The following is a 14,326-nucleotide window of genomic DNA, read 5'->3' as shown; positions in this document are numbered from 1 at the left end:
GGTAGAAGCTACTATTATTCCCATTTTACAGATGAGGAAACTGCATCTGAGGGAGGTTAAAGAATTGCCCAGGTTACATATACCTAATAAGTATCTGAGGTTTGATTGAGTCTAAGTCTAGTGTTCCATCTTCTGTGACACCTAGCCCCCCTGTTACTTTTTATGTTATCAAAACATTAGAAACAAAGTAAATACCCATTAGTTGGAGGAATGACTAATCAAACTGTGGTACATGGATGGAATGCAGAGGTTCTTCACTGGGGGTCCATGAACTTTTTTTTCTTCAGTATATTTTATAACTTTTAGTATTCTTTGTTTCCTTTCTAATCCTATGTATTTTATTTATTCATTTAAAGGCATTATTCTGAGAAGGGATCCATAGGTTTCTCTGGACTGCCAAGTGGGTAATGGTCCATGATACACAAAAATGTTAAGAATCCCCAATGTAATGGAATATTACTATGCTATAAGAAAAGATGAACATAGTGAATACAGAGAGTCATGGAAAGACTTATAGGAACTGATGAAAACAAGACACACAACAACCACACCAATGTAAATAGAAAGAACAAACATTCCCAAAACAATTTAAAACAAATATTCCAAAATTATATAGAACAAGCTTGACCCAAAGAATAGATATCAGAAGATACCTCTTTTTATTGCTTTGCAAAGATGGGGGTTGGGAGGACATGGGTGTGGAACACTGCATTTAACATCAGATCATATATACATATACATACTATTTATATATACATATATATACACATACACATTATATATATGTATGTGTGTGTGTATTGATTGATATTTTTGTCTTCCTCTTTTCTTCAAAAACAAAATCTTTGTTATAAGAGATAATGCTTTGGGATGGGGAGAGAGAAATATAGGGGGAGATCTTAGGCAATATAAAAGCAAAAGGTACCAATAAAAGTCTATTTAAAAAAAAAAGATATAATACTTTTAAATCTTTCAAAAATAAAACACAAGCCAGCAAATTCTTTCCACAAAAATCTTACTTAGGAACACCTGTTCTTAACTTTTATGCCATACATACATACGTACATACATGGATATATTCATATTCATATATACACGACTACATATTAGCTTGCTACCCTCTTTACTTTTACTTTCTAACCATGAAAATTATTTAAAGGATCAAATATAATATGCCTTTAAATGTCAACTTCTAGCTCATCTAAGGAGATTAACTAAAAAGAGTATAGGTTTAATACAAGTACATTATAAGCCACTGCTTATTCTATAAAATTGTTGCCCTTTTTGCCAAGAATATATATTTCTTTGGAAAATTTCTGGTGTATGTGTCCTTCACTAAGTGAGAGGGAACTATTTTATGAGAAAGCAAAATGTAATTACTGTTTAATCCTTTGATTTTTTTTTCAAAGGCTTGGCCTGTCTGTAGAAGATATCTTTCAGAACTGGCTTGATACTTCTGGAATACCAAAGGTAATCCCCAAGTTGTATGTTCTTAAAAGCATTTGTACAGAGTGATTTACAGATTTTTACTTAGTGTACTATTAGTGTTATGGTGGCAGTAAATTTCATTTCAGGCTGTCTACCAATGGGAATACCATTGGCCAACTATCTAAGTGACCATGTGCTTTCAGCAAGGTGGCACAATATGAATTGCACATTAAATAAAGTAGTGTAATACCATGTTATCCTTTGTATAGGGATACAAAGTGAACCATTTATCAATTCCATTGTGCTGGAACTCATAATCTGGCCACCAATGCCTTTCCCTCCTCCTATCCCTATTTCTACTGATTTTTACCACCATACTCCCAAGTAATCCAGGCTCAAAACCTTAGCCATCCTTCCTTTCCAGTCACATGTCATACACCCTTTCTTTACATACTAGAGATTTCTATTTTCATGCCTTTTTTCATGTTATTCCTATGCCTGGAATGGATTCCTTTCTTCCTTGTTTTTCCCCCTTCTTTCAGCTGGAGTCCCTCCCTTTCTTCAAGGCCCAATGCAGGATCATTTTTTCCATGAAGGTTTCTCTGATTCTTCATGTTCTTAGTTGAAAATGATCCATACTTTAAATTTTTCATAGCACTTTGGGAGCTTATACATTACCTTGCACTTTTCATATTCTTCTTTGTGTCAAAGATATCTATATACATGGGTTTTTTTCCTCCTGATTAGATAGTGAGCTCCTTGAGATCAGTGTCTGTGTCACAATTACCTTTATATCCCCAGCAGTTACCATAATACCTTCCACAATTATTTAAACCAAATTGAAGAGCCAAGGAAACACTGGTTCCTCATTGGCAGTCTACTGATACATACGGTCCAGTTTTACTAATTTACCCTAAGAAGGGCCTGAATGCCTCAGAACATCAGTGGAGCAAGAAATTGAGGGTCAGAAGATATTGCTCTCTGCTCCCCTTCCATCCATCCCTCTACTCTGCTCTAGAGGCCCGTTCCACTAATGTGAAAATTTGGGCTGATGATGTCATTAATTCACTTTCCTGAAGAATACTCAGAATATCTATAGAACACAATACATGGGTTTTGGGTCTTATTTCATTGGTGTGGTTTAGCCCTAATGGGAAAAAGAACTGCTAATAATTTACCAAGGGTAACAAAGCCTTGAATGGCTGCTTTCACATATGGGGTGGTTTTTCATAAAGCTGTTCTTTAAGAGGAGGCAGTTTGGTATGGTGGGAAAAGTGCTGGAAGTAGAGTGAGAGGACTTGGTTTAAAATTTCAGCTTTGCCCGACTACCTTTGTGGCCTTGGGTGAGTCACTTAACTTCTCTTCCATGTATAATGGAGCAGGAATATGATTGACCAATCCCCACCTTCCTTAGTTAACACAGTCATTGAAGGCCCAGGTTCAATCACAGATTGTTAATTGAGTTACACAGGTTATAGAAATGCATTTAGGCCAACCCCTCTGTAAGGGAAGAATGTTCCTTGATTAAATCTCCAAGGGACAATTGGATTGACTAAGAAAAAAATTAATCACCTCCTTTTGAAAGTTAGCTGAGTCCTGAATAGCTCTAGGCAGTATGGCAGTCAAAGCTTAAGGACACCTCTACAGGGACAGAGAATCCTTTCCCATCCCACCCCCCAAAATTCTTGTAATTTTGAAGGGGAATTTCTGGACCAGTAGGTAGTCCTGCTGGAGACACTACATCCAGTACGGAAAAAAGAAACACTATGGACAGGTTTGGTTACAGGGAGACAGTCACAAGAAGGAGAAAATAGTTTCCAAGATTATAATCCCTGGTGATTGAGAATTAGGCCGTAGGAAGGAATATACCCTGGAAACTTAGTGTGAGGTTTCTAGGAAGAAAGAAAGGACTTTCAAGCCCTGCAGTACTAGGAGTTGTGAGTTGCCTTTGCCATATCTTCTACATGTCCCTTACTAGTATTGTACTCTAAGTTTGAGCACACATTTCCCATGGAGGCTGTGTGCAGTTGTGGGAGACTGTGCCCCAGATTTATAGGAAGAATGTTTTGTACCTACTGTTCTTGCTGTGTGATCTGAGTAAAATGCCTTTGATTTAAAAACAAAAAATAAAAAACCAACAACCTAGTTGTGTCTACTGGCTAATTCTTAACGGGAAGCACACCTGTGGAGGCTCATGAGTAATAGTGTTTGAAATGTAGCTCCACAGGGTTACCTTAAAATCTGGGTACCCAATCTGTCAGTGTGAGTGCAAATTGGGGGAGTACTCAGTGGGAGTATTAAACATAAAATGAGAAGGGTTGGATAAGATGACTTCTGGTGTCCCTTTCAACTCTAAATCTATGATCTTATGTCCTAAGCTGGTCCAACAAACTTTAGACCTCAACAGATCCCGGGATTTAGAGCTGGAAAGGACTTACAGCTCATCTGTTCATATCTGGCCCATTTCAGAGATGTGGAAACTGAAGTCTACCTATGCTTACTGACTTGCCTAATGTGACAGAGCCAGTGGTAGAGTCAGAATCTGAACCTAGATTCCCCTTTGCCTCAGTACACTGTACTTCTTTTCTTAGTGAAAGCCAGGCTTTTCACATATACATTCATTTATATACATTTATTATGTTGAATACCTAATAGTTGAGTTTTGCATTCTCAAAGGAAACATTTGCTGTGAAACCTCTAACACTAAGTTCTACAACTGGCTGTTTTAAAAGTCTCCCAGGGATTTTTAAGGATTGGAGGAGGGGTATCACAGGAAGTCAAGAAAGCTGATTTCCATATTTTTGTCTTGTGAACAACTGAGTTGCTGTTTGGAGAAGTTGGCCCTGAGGGAAGAGAAAAGAAAGAGTCCTTAATTTTGTTCCTTTAAGCAGGGATACCCAGCATCAGGCTGAGAACACTGACACTGACCTTGGATTTAATCCATTCTCAGAAGGGTGGTCTTTGTATCCCCAGCACTTAGTACAATGCCTGACATACAGTAAGCACTTACCAAATGCCTTTTGAATGACTGACTTATTGTGAGGAGGTATCTGTTATTTACCCTTGAAAGGGTTTGTCCATCACTAAACCTGCTATTTTACCAAGGAAAAAAGTAATTAAAAAAAATTAGAGGAAAATTTAGGTCTGTGTAGTATATTTTTTCCTAAAGTTTTAGTAGCACTGGTTAATAGCTTCTAGTGTAGACAAATAACTATGCTATCAACTAATGGAGCCCATTATAAAAACATAGCCAGATGCAGTGGGGCTGACCTAGCTATAAATTGTCTTTTAGACCAAACTGGTATTTCTTTGGGTGTTTAGCTGTTCTGTAAAAACAACAGGATCAGACAGAAAGGATGGTGATTTAGTGTTTTTCTTTTCCTTGGAGGATGATCAGACTGCTCCTTTTAATCTTTTCCACCCATTTCCTCTGATTATTTATATTTTTTGATGGTGATTTACCTGCTTTCAGCACTTCTCATGCTCTCTGAGAGTAGGTTTCCACTTCAGTGAAAGAAGCTTCGGATCAAGGAACCCCCAGGTTATGGGAGCTGCTCAGTGAATGGGATACCTTGTTCTTTGTTCACTTCATTATAATATAAAGTTACTAATATGCCAGACCAGGACTAACATTACCAGAGCTCCTAACGTTGCTCAGAAGCCCTTTGTTCTGCCTTTTAATTTTTGTGGCTGGGCAATTGAAGTCATTCATGACAGGACATTCACATTACACTCATGAAGTTTTCATCCAAAGAGATGTTTTTGTGTTCTGCCAAAATGGCATATGCTGTGGTTGGCTTGGGTTATCCTCATCAACCACACTAAATGGAAATCATAAAAAAAAAAAAATCTGGAATTAGCTAGCACAGCAATGGAGAAATAAGTATGCTCCCTAAAGAAGTAAAGAATTCCTATCCCAGTCTCTGAGTGGCAATGCCTATGTACAGCACTTTGATTTATAAACAAACCTGAAACCATTTGCCCCTTCAACATTAGGAATAATTCTTCATAAAAATATAACTTTCTCCTGGTAATGCTATTCTACAGATAGATTTTAATTTTCTGATATGCATAAGTTGGAGGGATCCTTACCACCCTTTTTGCATACCCATTTCCACATATACAAGAAATAACTAGGGTCTTTTCTAACTAAGATATCTGAATGGGTTAGAGTCAAACAAATAATTCCACATTTATTAAGCACCCACTGTGTGCTAGGCATCATGCTAGGGGCTGGTGCTGGGGAGATAAAGAGAGATAGGACAGAAAGCCTAAATGCCCAAAAGAATTTATAATGGGGTTGCAGGTACAGAATGTACATATAAGGAAAACACAATAAATGCAAGGGAGAAATCTAAGCAAAGTAATTATAAACATATCACCTTGAAGTGTACATTTGTATAGTAGTGGGGGATGAGGAGTCAGGAAAGGCTTTATGAAAAAGGTAGCACTTGAGTTGAGCATTGGAGGAAAGGAGAAAATTCATTTGGTGGAGATCAAGGAGAGAGGGAGAGAAAGACAGAAGGCTATTCTAGACATGAGGAAGAGAAGATAAAAACAAGGAACTAAGGATTTGGAAAGAACATGAGAGTATAGAAAACTCATGCATTTGAATTAGCTTATCCCTCTGCCCGGAATATTCCTTCCTTGTCTGGTCCTTATCATTCTTCAAGGTTCAGCACAAATCTTTTTAGTGAAGTCTTCCCCAATTCCTACCCTCCAGTTTTCCATGCTCTCTGCCTCCTCAGATCCCCTTGTATGTACTTATCTGTGCACATATATATTCTCCTTCCCCCTTCCCCTACAATATAAACGTCTTATGGACAGGAACCTATTTTTGGTATTTGTACTCTCAACTCTTGTAGCACTGTATATACTTTATTTAGTAGATCATGGAAAGGCAGTGAAAGGTGGTGATAGGATATGATGAGGGCATCACATCCTGATGATTGATCTGAAGGATGGATTAGAAAGGGAGCAAACTAGAGTCAGGAAGACTAGTAAGTAACAAGACTGTTTCAGCAGTTCAGGTGAGAAGGCATGAGGGCCTAAACTAGAGAAATTACGTGTCCTAAACAAACTAGAAATATTTTGAGTATAAATCAGTGATGAACTATACTTTTTGTCATAGGACTAGGCTACCTTGAATTCAGAACCGAAAGGACAGTAAGTACTGGATTTCTTCTTACCAAAGACCATCTACCAAAGGAAGGGATGAATTCAGAGATGTAGAAGTAAAATTGTCAGAACTTTGCAGCTGTTTGGATGCGTGAAGAGTGAGGTAGATGGAGGAGTGAAAGGCAACTCTAAGACTTTGAGGGTAGGTATCTGGAATTGGACTTATCCCATTTAAGAAAAAAATGGAAAGCCAACTTTAGAACTACCATCATTCCAATCTGGATGCAGATTTGGAGGCCCACAGACAACTGTAAAGAATATCCTTTAATAAATCTCCTTTGGAAAGTCTTCTGCATGGGTTTTCTTTTCTCTTCCCTAGGGTGAACACGTGGGTTGGTTCTCTTCCCCAGGGTGAACTCATTCAGAGAGGCATTTGCTGCCAAGTGAAGGAATTGAAATAAGTAGGAGCAAGTGATCAAATCTCTTCCCAATTTTTAAACTCCTTGACTTCAGGGAGCTCTTATTCTAATTTAATGCCAGTAGTAGAGTTATTGGGTTAATGGAAAGATTTTTATGGTAAGCTTTTTTCACCATTAAGGACAGTAGAACCTCCACCCTTAGACACCAACATTACAGGTGATTACAGAGGGGGAGATATCTTTACAGAAGGGGAGAAATGGTACAAAAGAGAACAAAGGGGAATTAGACCAAGGATACTTAGATAAGTAAGTGTACGAGCTAGTAAGAGTGTCAAGGGATCAGTTCCAACAAAGGCATGGAAAAAAGCCTTGAGCCTTATTAGTGCTCAAAAAGGCAGCTGAGAAGACATCAACAACTGACCTATATGCATCTATATAAAATCTTTATGAGAGTAATCTCCACATGCTTCAAGGCTGTCCTTTGTGAGGGTGTTGGTGGGGAACAGGCAAACTTTCATAACGATATCTCGAAGTAGTACGCATCTTTACCATTACACCATTGACTGAAAGGAGTATAAATGTGGAACAGTGTAAAGGAACGAGGTAGGCCCAGAGTAAAACAAGAACAGGACAACAAGTGGAATTGTCATCTTTTCGTGGCCCCAACCTCTCCAGGAAACAAGAGCTCACCATTTTCATACTAATATTCCACCACTGATGTATAGCTGTATATTACAGAATACTATAGTTTCTCAGGAATTAAAAATGAGCCTCACAAGAAAGCTAATGGAATAGCACATGGTAGATATAAGTAGTCTGCAGTATATGACAAGTAACCATTTGAAGAAGTATAGTAAAGGATTTCATCGGAGAAATATATGAGAGAAGAATATGGCCTGGTCATATAGCAAGAGTTAGGGTGGGTAACCTTAGCTACTGGCTCCTGGCACCCCTGTGGTGTTGGGAGGATCTGAGAGGGTCCCTACAATGTCAAATGCACTCCCTTGTGGTGAATTTATGGGAGCTCATGTACAAGAGGTGTATAGGATAGGCGGTCATTAATAGGTTGTGATTTCAAGGAAACAGTGAAATCCAGGAACTCACAGATCCTTTTGCATTTGAGGTTAAGTGCTTAAGAGAAGGGAAGCAAGGGAGAAGGGAATAAACATTTATATAGTGCTTATGCTTAATGCTTTACAGATATTTCATTTAGTCCTCAAAACAGCCCTGTAAGGTAGGTCTTGTTATTATCTCCATTTTGCAGTTGAGGAAACTGAGGCAAAACAGTGATTAAATGATTTGCACAGGGTCACAGAGCTGAAGCCACATTTGAACTCAGGTCTTCTTGACTCTAGGCCGAACACTGTATCCATTGTGCCCCCTGGATGCCTCCAGCTAAATAAGAATGAATGACTGATGACTGCATCTATCATTAGGGCATAGTGTGACCTCAATTTTCCCAGGAGGGCAAAATAAATATAAATGCATCTGTAGTAAAGTGAATGTATTTATAATCTTGGTAGAATTTACCTCACTTGTATATTTGCCAAAGCACTGAGGTGTCTGCTGAGGTACAGAAATGGCCAGTTTTCAGGCAACCTTCCATTTTATGTGATGATAAGAGATGGGGAATATGGATCCAGTGTAACACAGCACAGCAGATTAGATGCTGTACATGGAGTCAGGAAGTCTTGGGTTACAATCCCACCTCAGACACTTGCCAGCTGTGTGACCCTGGGTAAGGCATTGAATTTCTCTGAGCCTCTGTGTTTTCATCTTTAAAATGAGGGGCTTGAACCAAATGACCTTTAAGATGCCTTCTAGCCCCAAATTTATGTGATCTTTGTGATCTGATGGATCATTAAAATCTATAAGTAATTACAAAAGGTTTAAATTCCAAATTATCTTAATTTTCACAGGATCATAGAAGCTGAGCGTAGAAGGGAATTTAGAAGTCATCTAGTTCAGTTGCAACCTTTTGTGATCTTCTTCATCGTTCCTGACAGGTACTGTGTGAAGATCTCTTAAGTGAGGAGGCACTCACTGCTTCACAAGGCACCTCATTGTATTTTTAATAGTTCTAATTGTTAGGAAATTCTTTCTTATAAACTTATCTGCTCCCTGTAACTTGCACTTAATTGGTCTTGGTTCTACCTTGCAGTGCCATGCAAATTAAGCTCTTCTACATAAGAATGTTTACCTGTATGTGTTCATAAAAAAGGCAAAGTAATTAGCCTCACTTCACCTAGTAATTTTAACCCTCCACAAGGCTATTACCAATGAAAAACTGGAGAGACAGAGTTTCTGGATAAATTAATAATCAATTTATTAATTAGGCTAGCTAATAATCAATAAATTGATGGTCACTGGTTTCTCTCAGTAACCAAAGATAAAACCATGGAGATACTGAATGCTTTAGGTACCTTTGGAAAAGTGGTGCCCCTGGCAGGTGAAAATCAACCTGACTGGTGAACAATTAATGAGGAGGTGGGCTAAAAGTCATCAGCTCCTCTTATTGAGAACATGGCTTGATCATGAGACTCAGCCACTTCCTGTCTGAACCGAGGAATCCATCTCCACCCAGACCACCCTGGTTAGTTTTCTCCTTCATGAGCTAAGTTACCCTAAACTCCAGTGGAGGGATGCATGGACAGGGAGTTATTCCCTCAGGGCAAGAATTCACATAGATTAGGTTCTATTTACACTTCAAACAGAAGTAAAGTCTCCTCGTTGGGTGGAGTCCTGCAAGCACCCCCAAGATTCGGGCAAGATCCACTTATTAGCCAAGTTTTTCAGAACTGACTGACCTTTAGGGGGTGGTAGTTCCTCAATAAACAAATAAAAAGCCTGGATCCTAATTAATAATGGGTTATATTTGGGGGCAGCTAGGTGGCGCAGTTGATAGAGCACCACCCCTGAAGTCAGGAGGACCTGAGTTCAAATTCAGCCTCAGACCAAACACTAGACATGTGCTAGCTGTGTGACTTTGGATAAGTCACTTAACCCCAATTGCCTCACTAAAAAAAATTTTTTAAAAATGGGTTATATTTAATATAACAGAAAATAATAATTTTTCTCATTCCTGAGCTACTGATAGAACCAAGCTGAATGATATAAATTTCATCTTGATATGGGACATACTAATAAGCATAACCAAATGCTTAAATCATCAAAAAGTAGCCAGAAGAAATAAGGAGGAAGGTAAGATGGATAATGGGCATACAGAATAATTGCTCTTGAGATAATCAAGAGTGACTAGTTCAATTACGCTTATATCCCTTGAATCCCAGAACTGAAAGAACATGATGCTGTTTTATCTTATTAAAACGTCACTTCTCATCAACCCCCTTCCCACTCCATCATGGGTTGTCAGAGGCTTTGTGAGTAGATGATGGAAAACTGTGTGTCTCCTATGACAAGTACCGAAATTGCTAAACTCAGAGAACTTGATAAGATGTGAAGCGAGATGAAAGAGGCTTTATAGAATAGGAGGGACACCAGGCCTTTGACTTGGGGAAAGCCAGGTGGTTTATATGAGAAATAATTTTGCATCATTCTTGACAGACTTCCATTACAGAGTCTAGTGTCATCAGTCAGTCATTTTAACATTAATTCTGATGCCCTGTCAATAATGTCTATGAAAAATTAAAGTTTCATATTAATGTGAGAAATCTAAGACAGTGGATTTTGGAAATGTAGGAGAAATGATTCTTTCAAATAAATATACTACATGAAATCTTTGTGTTTTTTCATCAATAAATCCCAAGCAATACCTTAATTTGGAATAGTTTTTGATTCCTAATGATTTGATTTTTTTGTCCAACTGTTCAATTCAGAATTAATTTGTTGCATTTTATCACACTTTCTAAGAGATTAATGTTTTTCAAGGGATTCATAATAGTATTTTAAAACTGGATCTCTAGTTTTGCCTTGTATACAAGTTAAAAAAAAACTCAGTCTCTTCAGCTCATTCTTCCCTTATTGATCAGTGTTATATTGAAACACCTAGACACTAAAAAACAAAGTACTCCTTACTTTTATGTTTTGAGCTGATATTTCATGTTTATTCCAGTTGTCTATTCTGATACTTTCACTTTTTTTTTTTATGATTCCCATTCATTATGGCTCTTCAAGATACCGGGGTGGGGAACCTGTGGCCTCAAGACCACATGTGGTCCTCTAGGTTCTCAAGTGTGGCCCTTTTACTGAACCCACACTTCACAGAACAAATCCCCTTGTTTGGATTCAGGTCCCCCACCCCTGAGTCGTAGGCCAAAGAGGCACAAAACATTCTAGATGAAAATAAGCACATTATGTCTCTTTGAACAAAAACTTAGTTCTCATAATAATATTCATCCTGTACGCCACTGCCAAAGAAATTTTTCTTAAGTGTAGATCTGACCATGTTATTTCTCTACTCAATAAATTCCAGGGGCTGCCTCTCTAGAATAAAATATAAACTCCTTTGTTCAGTTTGTAAAGCTTTTTAGAACCGAATCCCAATCTATCTTTCCAGCCCCAATATTACCTTCCCAACTCCTGAACTCTGCAGTACAGCCAAAGTGGCCTTCTTTTTGTGCCTCACTCACAATACTTCATCTCTTCTGTGCCTTCACACAAACTGGAAGATATGGCCTCCTCATCTCTACTTCGTAGAATCTTTTTCCCTTCAAGATACAAACTCTAACTCTACCTTCTTTCTACTTGAATCCTTTATTGATCCTTCCCTCCACCTCTACTGCTAGTGTCCTTCTTTCCAAGTTTCCTTATATTTAGCTACTTTGTATTTATTATATTTATTCTTAATATACTTAAATAGGTACTTCTTGTCTTGCCCATTAGAATATGTTTCTTTGTTTCATTCTTTGTATTTGTATCCTCAGCTCCTGGCAAAATGCTAAGCACATAGTATATGCTTAATACTTGCTGATTGAAGGGGAAGGGAACCAGCATTCATTAGACATAATATCTCGTTTGATCCTCACAACTCCATGAGGTTGATGCTGTTAGTGTTACCATTTTATGGTTTGTCAACAAGCAATCAAAACTTCACAAAACTTACATGAAAGACTAGGATTACAAGAGAAATGAACATGCAGGTGGAACCCTAAGCAAGTACAGATTTCGCAATCCAAACCTAAGCTATAAAGAGAAGAGGAGAAACAGAAATCTCCACCTAAATGGGAGTGGCAGGGGAGGAGAAATCATGAATAATTAAGATTCCGTAACAGGTTGAAGGAAGTAAGGCAGATAGAGGTTAAATGACTTGGCGGAGTAAAGGATTGAGACTGTATTTGAACTTAGATCTTCCTGGTTCCAGGCCCAGCACTCTATCCACTGCCCCGCATAGCTGATTGAATGTGTTGTCATAAATTACTTCAGTTACATGTATGTGAATGAAACCAGGCTTCTAGCCAAGCCTGGGGCTATCTTACATGTGATGGCTCTGCAGTTTCTAAGTCTCTGTTTTCTCTGGAGTATGTTCTGTCTCTCTCTCTCCCCTAAAGAGGCTCTGGAACCACATGTCTTTCTCCCAAGCAGTTTTGGCACCAACTCCACCCTTTGAACATATATAAAGAAAGTATCACCTCAACCCTCTCTTGGCCATTCAGGAGTCATTTCTCCTATATACCAGAAGCACACAAAGTGCTACATAAAAATTAAAGAGCTGTGTGTCAGGTAGTCACAGATGAGGAAATGTACTTGTCTCAGGCTATATTAACTACATTCATTGATTCAGTAACTATTTATTGTGTACCTATTATGGGAGGCATAAGGCATAAAGACCGTGAGGGCACAAAAATGAATTAGTTGTATTTCCTGCCTGTAGGGTGTTTACAGTCTAGTAGAAAAAATGACATTTATACCAAGAAGATTTAGAAGGGATACATGACACCTGTCTTTAAATATTTGAGATGCTGTCTTAAAGAAAATGGACTAGAATAATTATTTGTGGCTCCAGAAGGTAGTTTAATAGGTACATTTTTAAAAACTTCATCTTAGAGTTGCTTTTTTTTTTTAACTGAGAAATTATTTGCTCACGGTCATTCAGCCAGTATATAACAGAGGTGAGACTTTACAGAGGTGAGAACATAAATTTGGTAGATAGAGTTTCCTCATCCAAGAGTTCCCTGTATCAAGAAATCCCAGTTCCAATCTCTGTCATTATCTAGTAAATATAACTGCCTATCATTTGGTGGGCTATGAGATATAAAAGAAATAGCCTATACGTTCCATCTAGGGGTATACTTACAAATTAACATGTAAATAAACACAAATTAACACAAAGCCAATTCTGTGCAAGTTCTAAAGAATTACCAAAGTAGATACATTTATCCCTTCCACATTGTAGGTGATTAGGGGGCATTGCCCCTTGATCTGGAAAATTTGAGTAAAATTTTTTGGCCCTCCCTTCTTACCAGAGAAGAAGTCTGAGTTATTATGGTGTCAAAAGATAAAATATGTTGATATTATACAATACTACACATATATTTTATGCATTTCCAAGTTTCTAAACTTTTTCTGTGTTGTCTGCTGGCCTTTGTGTAGCTTCCACAAAACTCCCCCAAAATTCATATTTAATTTCTTATGCCAACCTGTGATATATGAAAACTCAATGGGGAAAATTATAATGTGGAAAAGATAACTGTACTTGTAAAGAGGGCAGTACTGTCGGTAGAGATGTGAATTTGTCCAGCCATTCTATAAAGCATTTTGGAACTGTGCAGCCCCTTTGACACAGTGATACCACTACCAGGCCTATGCCCTCAAAGAGATGATAGGGAGAGAAAAAGGATCATATGTACAAAAATAATTATATAAGCTTTTTTTATTGTGGCAAAGAAGTGGAATCTAAGAAGATGTCCATCAATTAAGAAACTGCTAAATAAATGATGATTTTATATATATATATATGAATATTATTGCACTGTAAGACATTATGAAAAGTACTATTTCAGAGAAACTTCAGAAGAACTTTATGAATTGATAAAGAAAGAAATGAATAGAACCCCCTGAAGCATAATATATACAATAACAACAATATTGTAAAGAAAAACAACTCTAAAAGACTCAAAGACTCATTTATGAAATGACTAACCATGATGCCAGAGGACTAGTCATGAAGCATGCTACCACCTTCTAAAAGAAAAATGATGGACTCAAGATTTAGAATAAGACATAAATTTTTGGACATGGCCAATGTGAGAATTTGCTTTGTTTGACAATGTATATTTTATACAAGAGGGTCTTATTTATTTGTTTTCAATTGAGGGTTTGGGTAGAAAGGGGAGGCCAGTTAAGAGTAGGGTAGCCAAAAGAAAAAAGGAAAAAAAAAAAGAAGAGATGGACAAGAAACAAGA

The 14,326-nt window shown here is 37.8% G+C and overlaps 1 protein-coding gene across 8 annotated transcripts in view; it reads left to right on the top strand.

Annotated features, from left to right (window-relative positions):
* The window catches only part of AOPEP (aminopeptidase O (putative)), a 568,440-nt gene that overhangs the window by 411,710 nt on the left and 142,404 nt on the right, over positions 1-14,326 (top strand). For 7 of the 8 annotated variants that reach the window (XR_003570208.1, XM_027874398.1, XM_027874399.1 and 4 more), the window contains one exon: positions 1,410-1,470. Coding sequence is in view for 7 of the 8 variants with exons in the window: in XM_027874398.1 (XP_027730199.1) it covers positions 1,410-1,470 (61 nt within the window). In the remaining variant the exon portion in view is untranslated. Of the gene's footprint in view, positions 1-1,409; positions 1,471-6,559; positions 6,850-14,326 lie in introns of those variants that run through there. The other variant, XM_027874405.1, reaches the window with a different exon arrangement.

Source organism: Vombatus ursinus, unplaced genomic scaffold, assembly GCF_900497805.2.
Source record: "Vombatus ursinus unplaced genomic scaffold, bare-nosed wombat genome assembly UNPS02014807.1, whole genome shotgun sequence".
In the NCBI taxonomy this organism is placed as follows: Eukaryota; Metazoa; Chordata; class Mammalia; order Diprotodontia; family Vombatidae; genus Vombatus; species Vombatus ursinus.
Note: the sequence above shows the minus strand (reverse complement) of the source record. Positions and strands in the feature narration are given on the sequence as shown.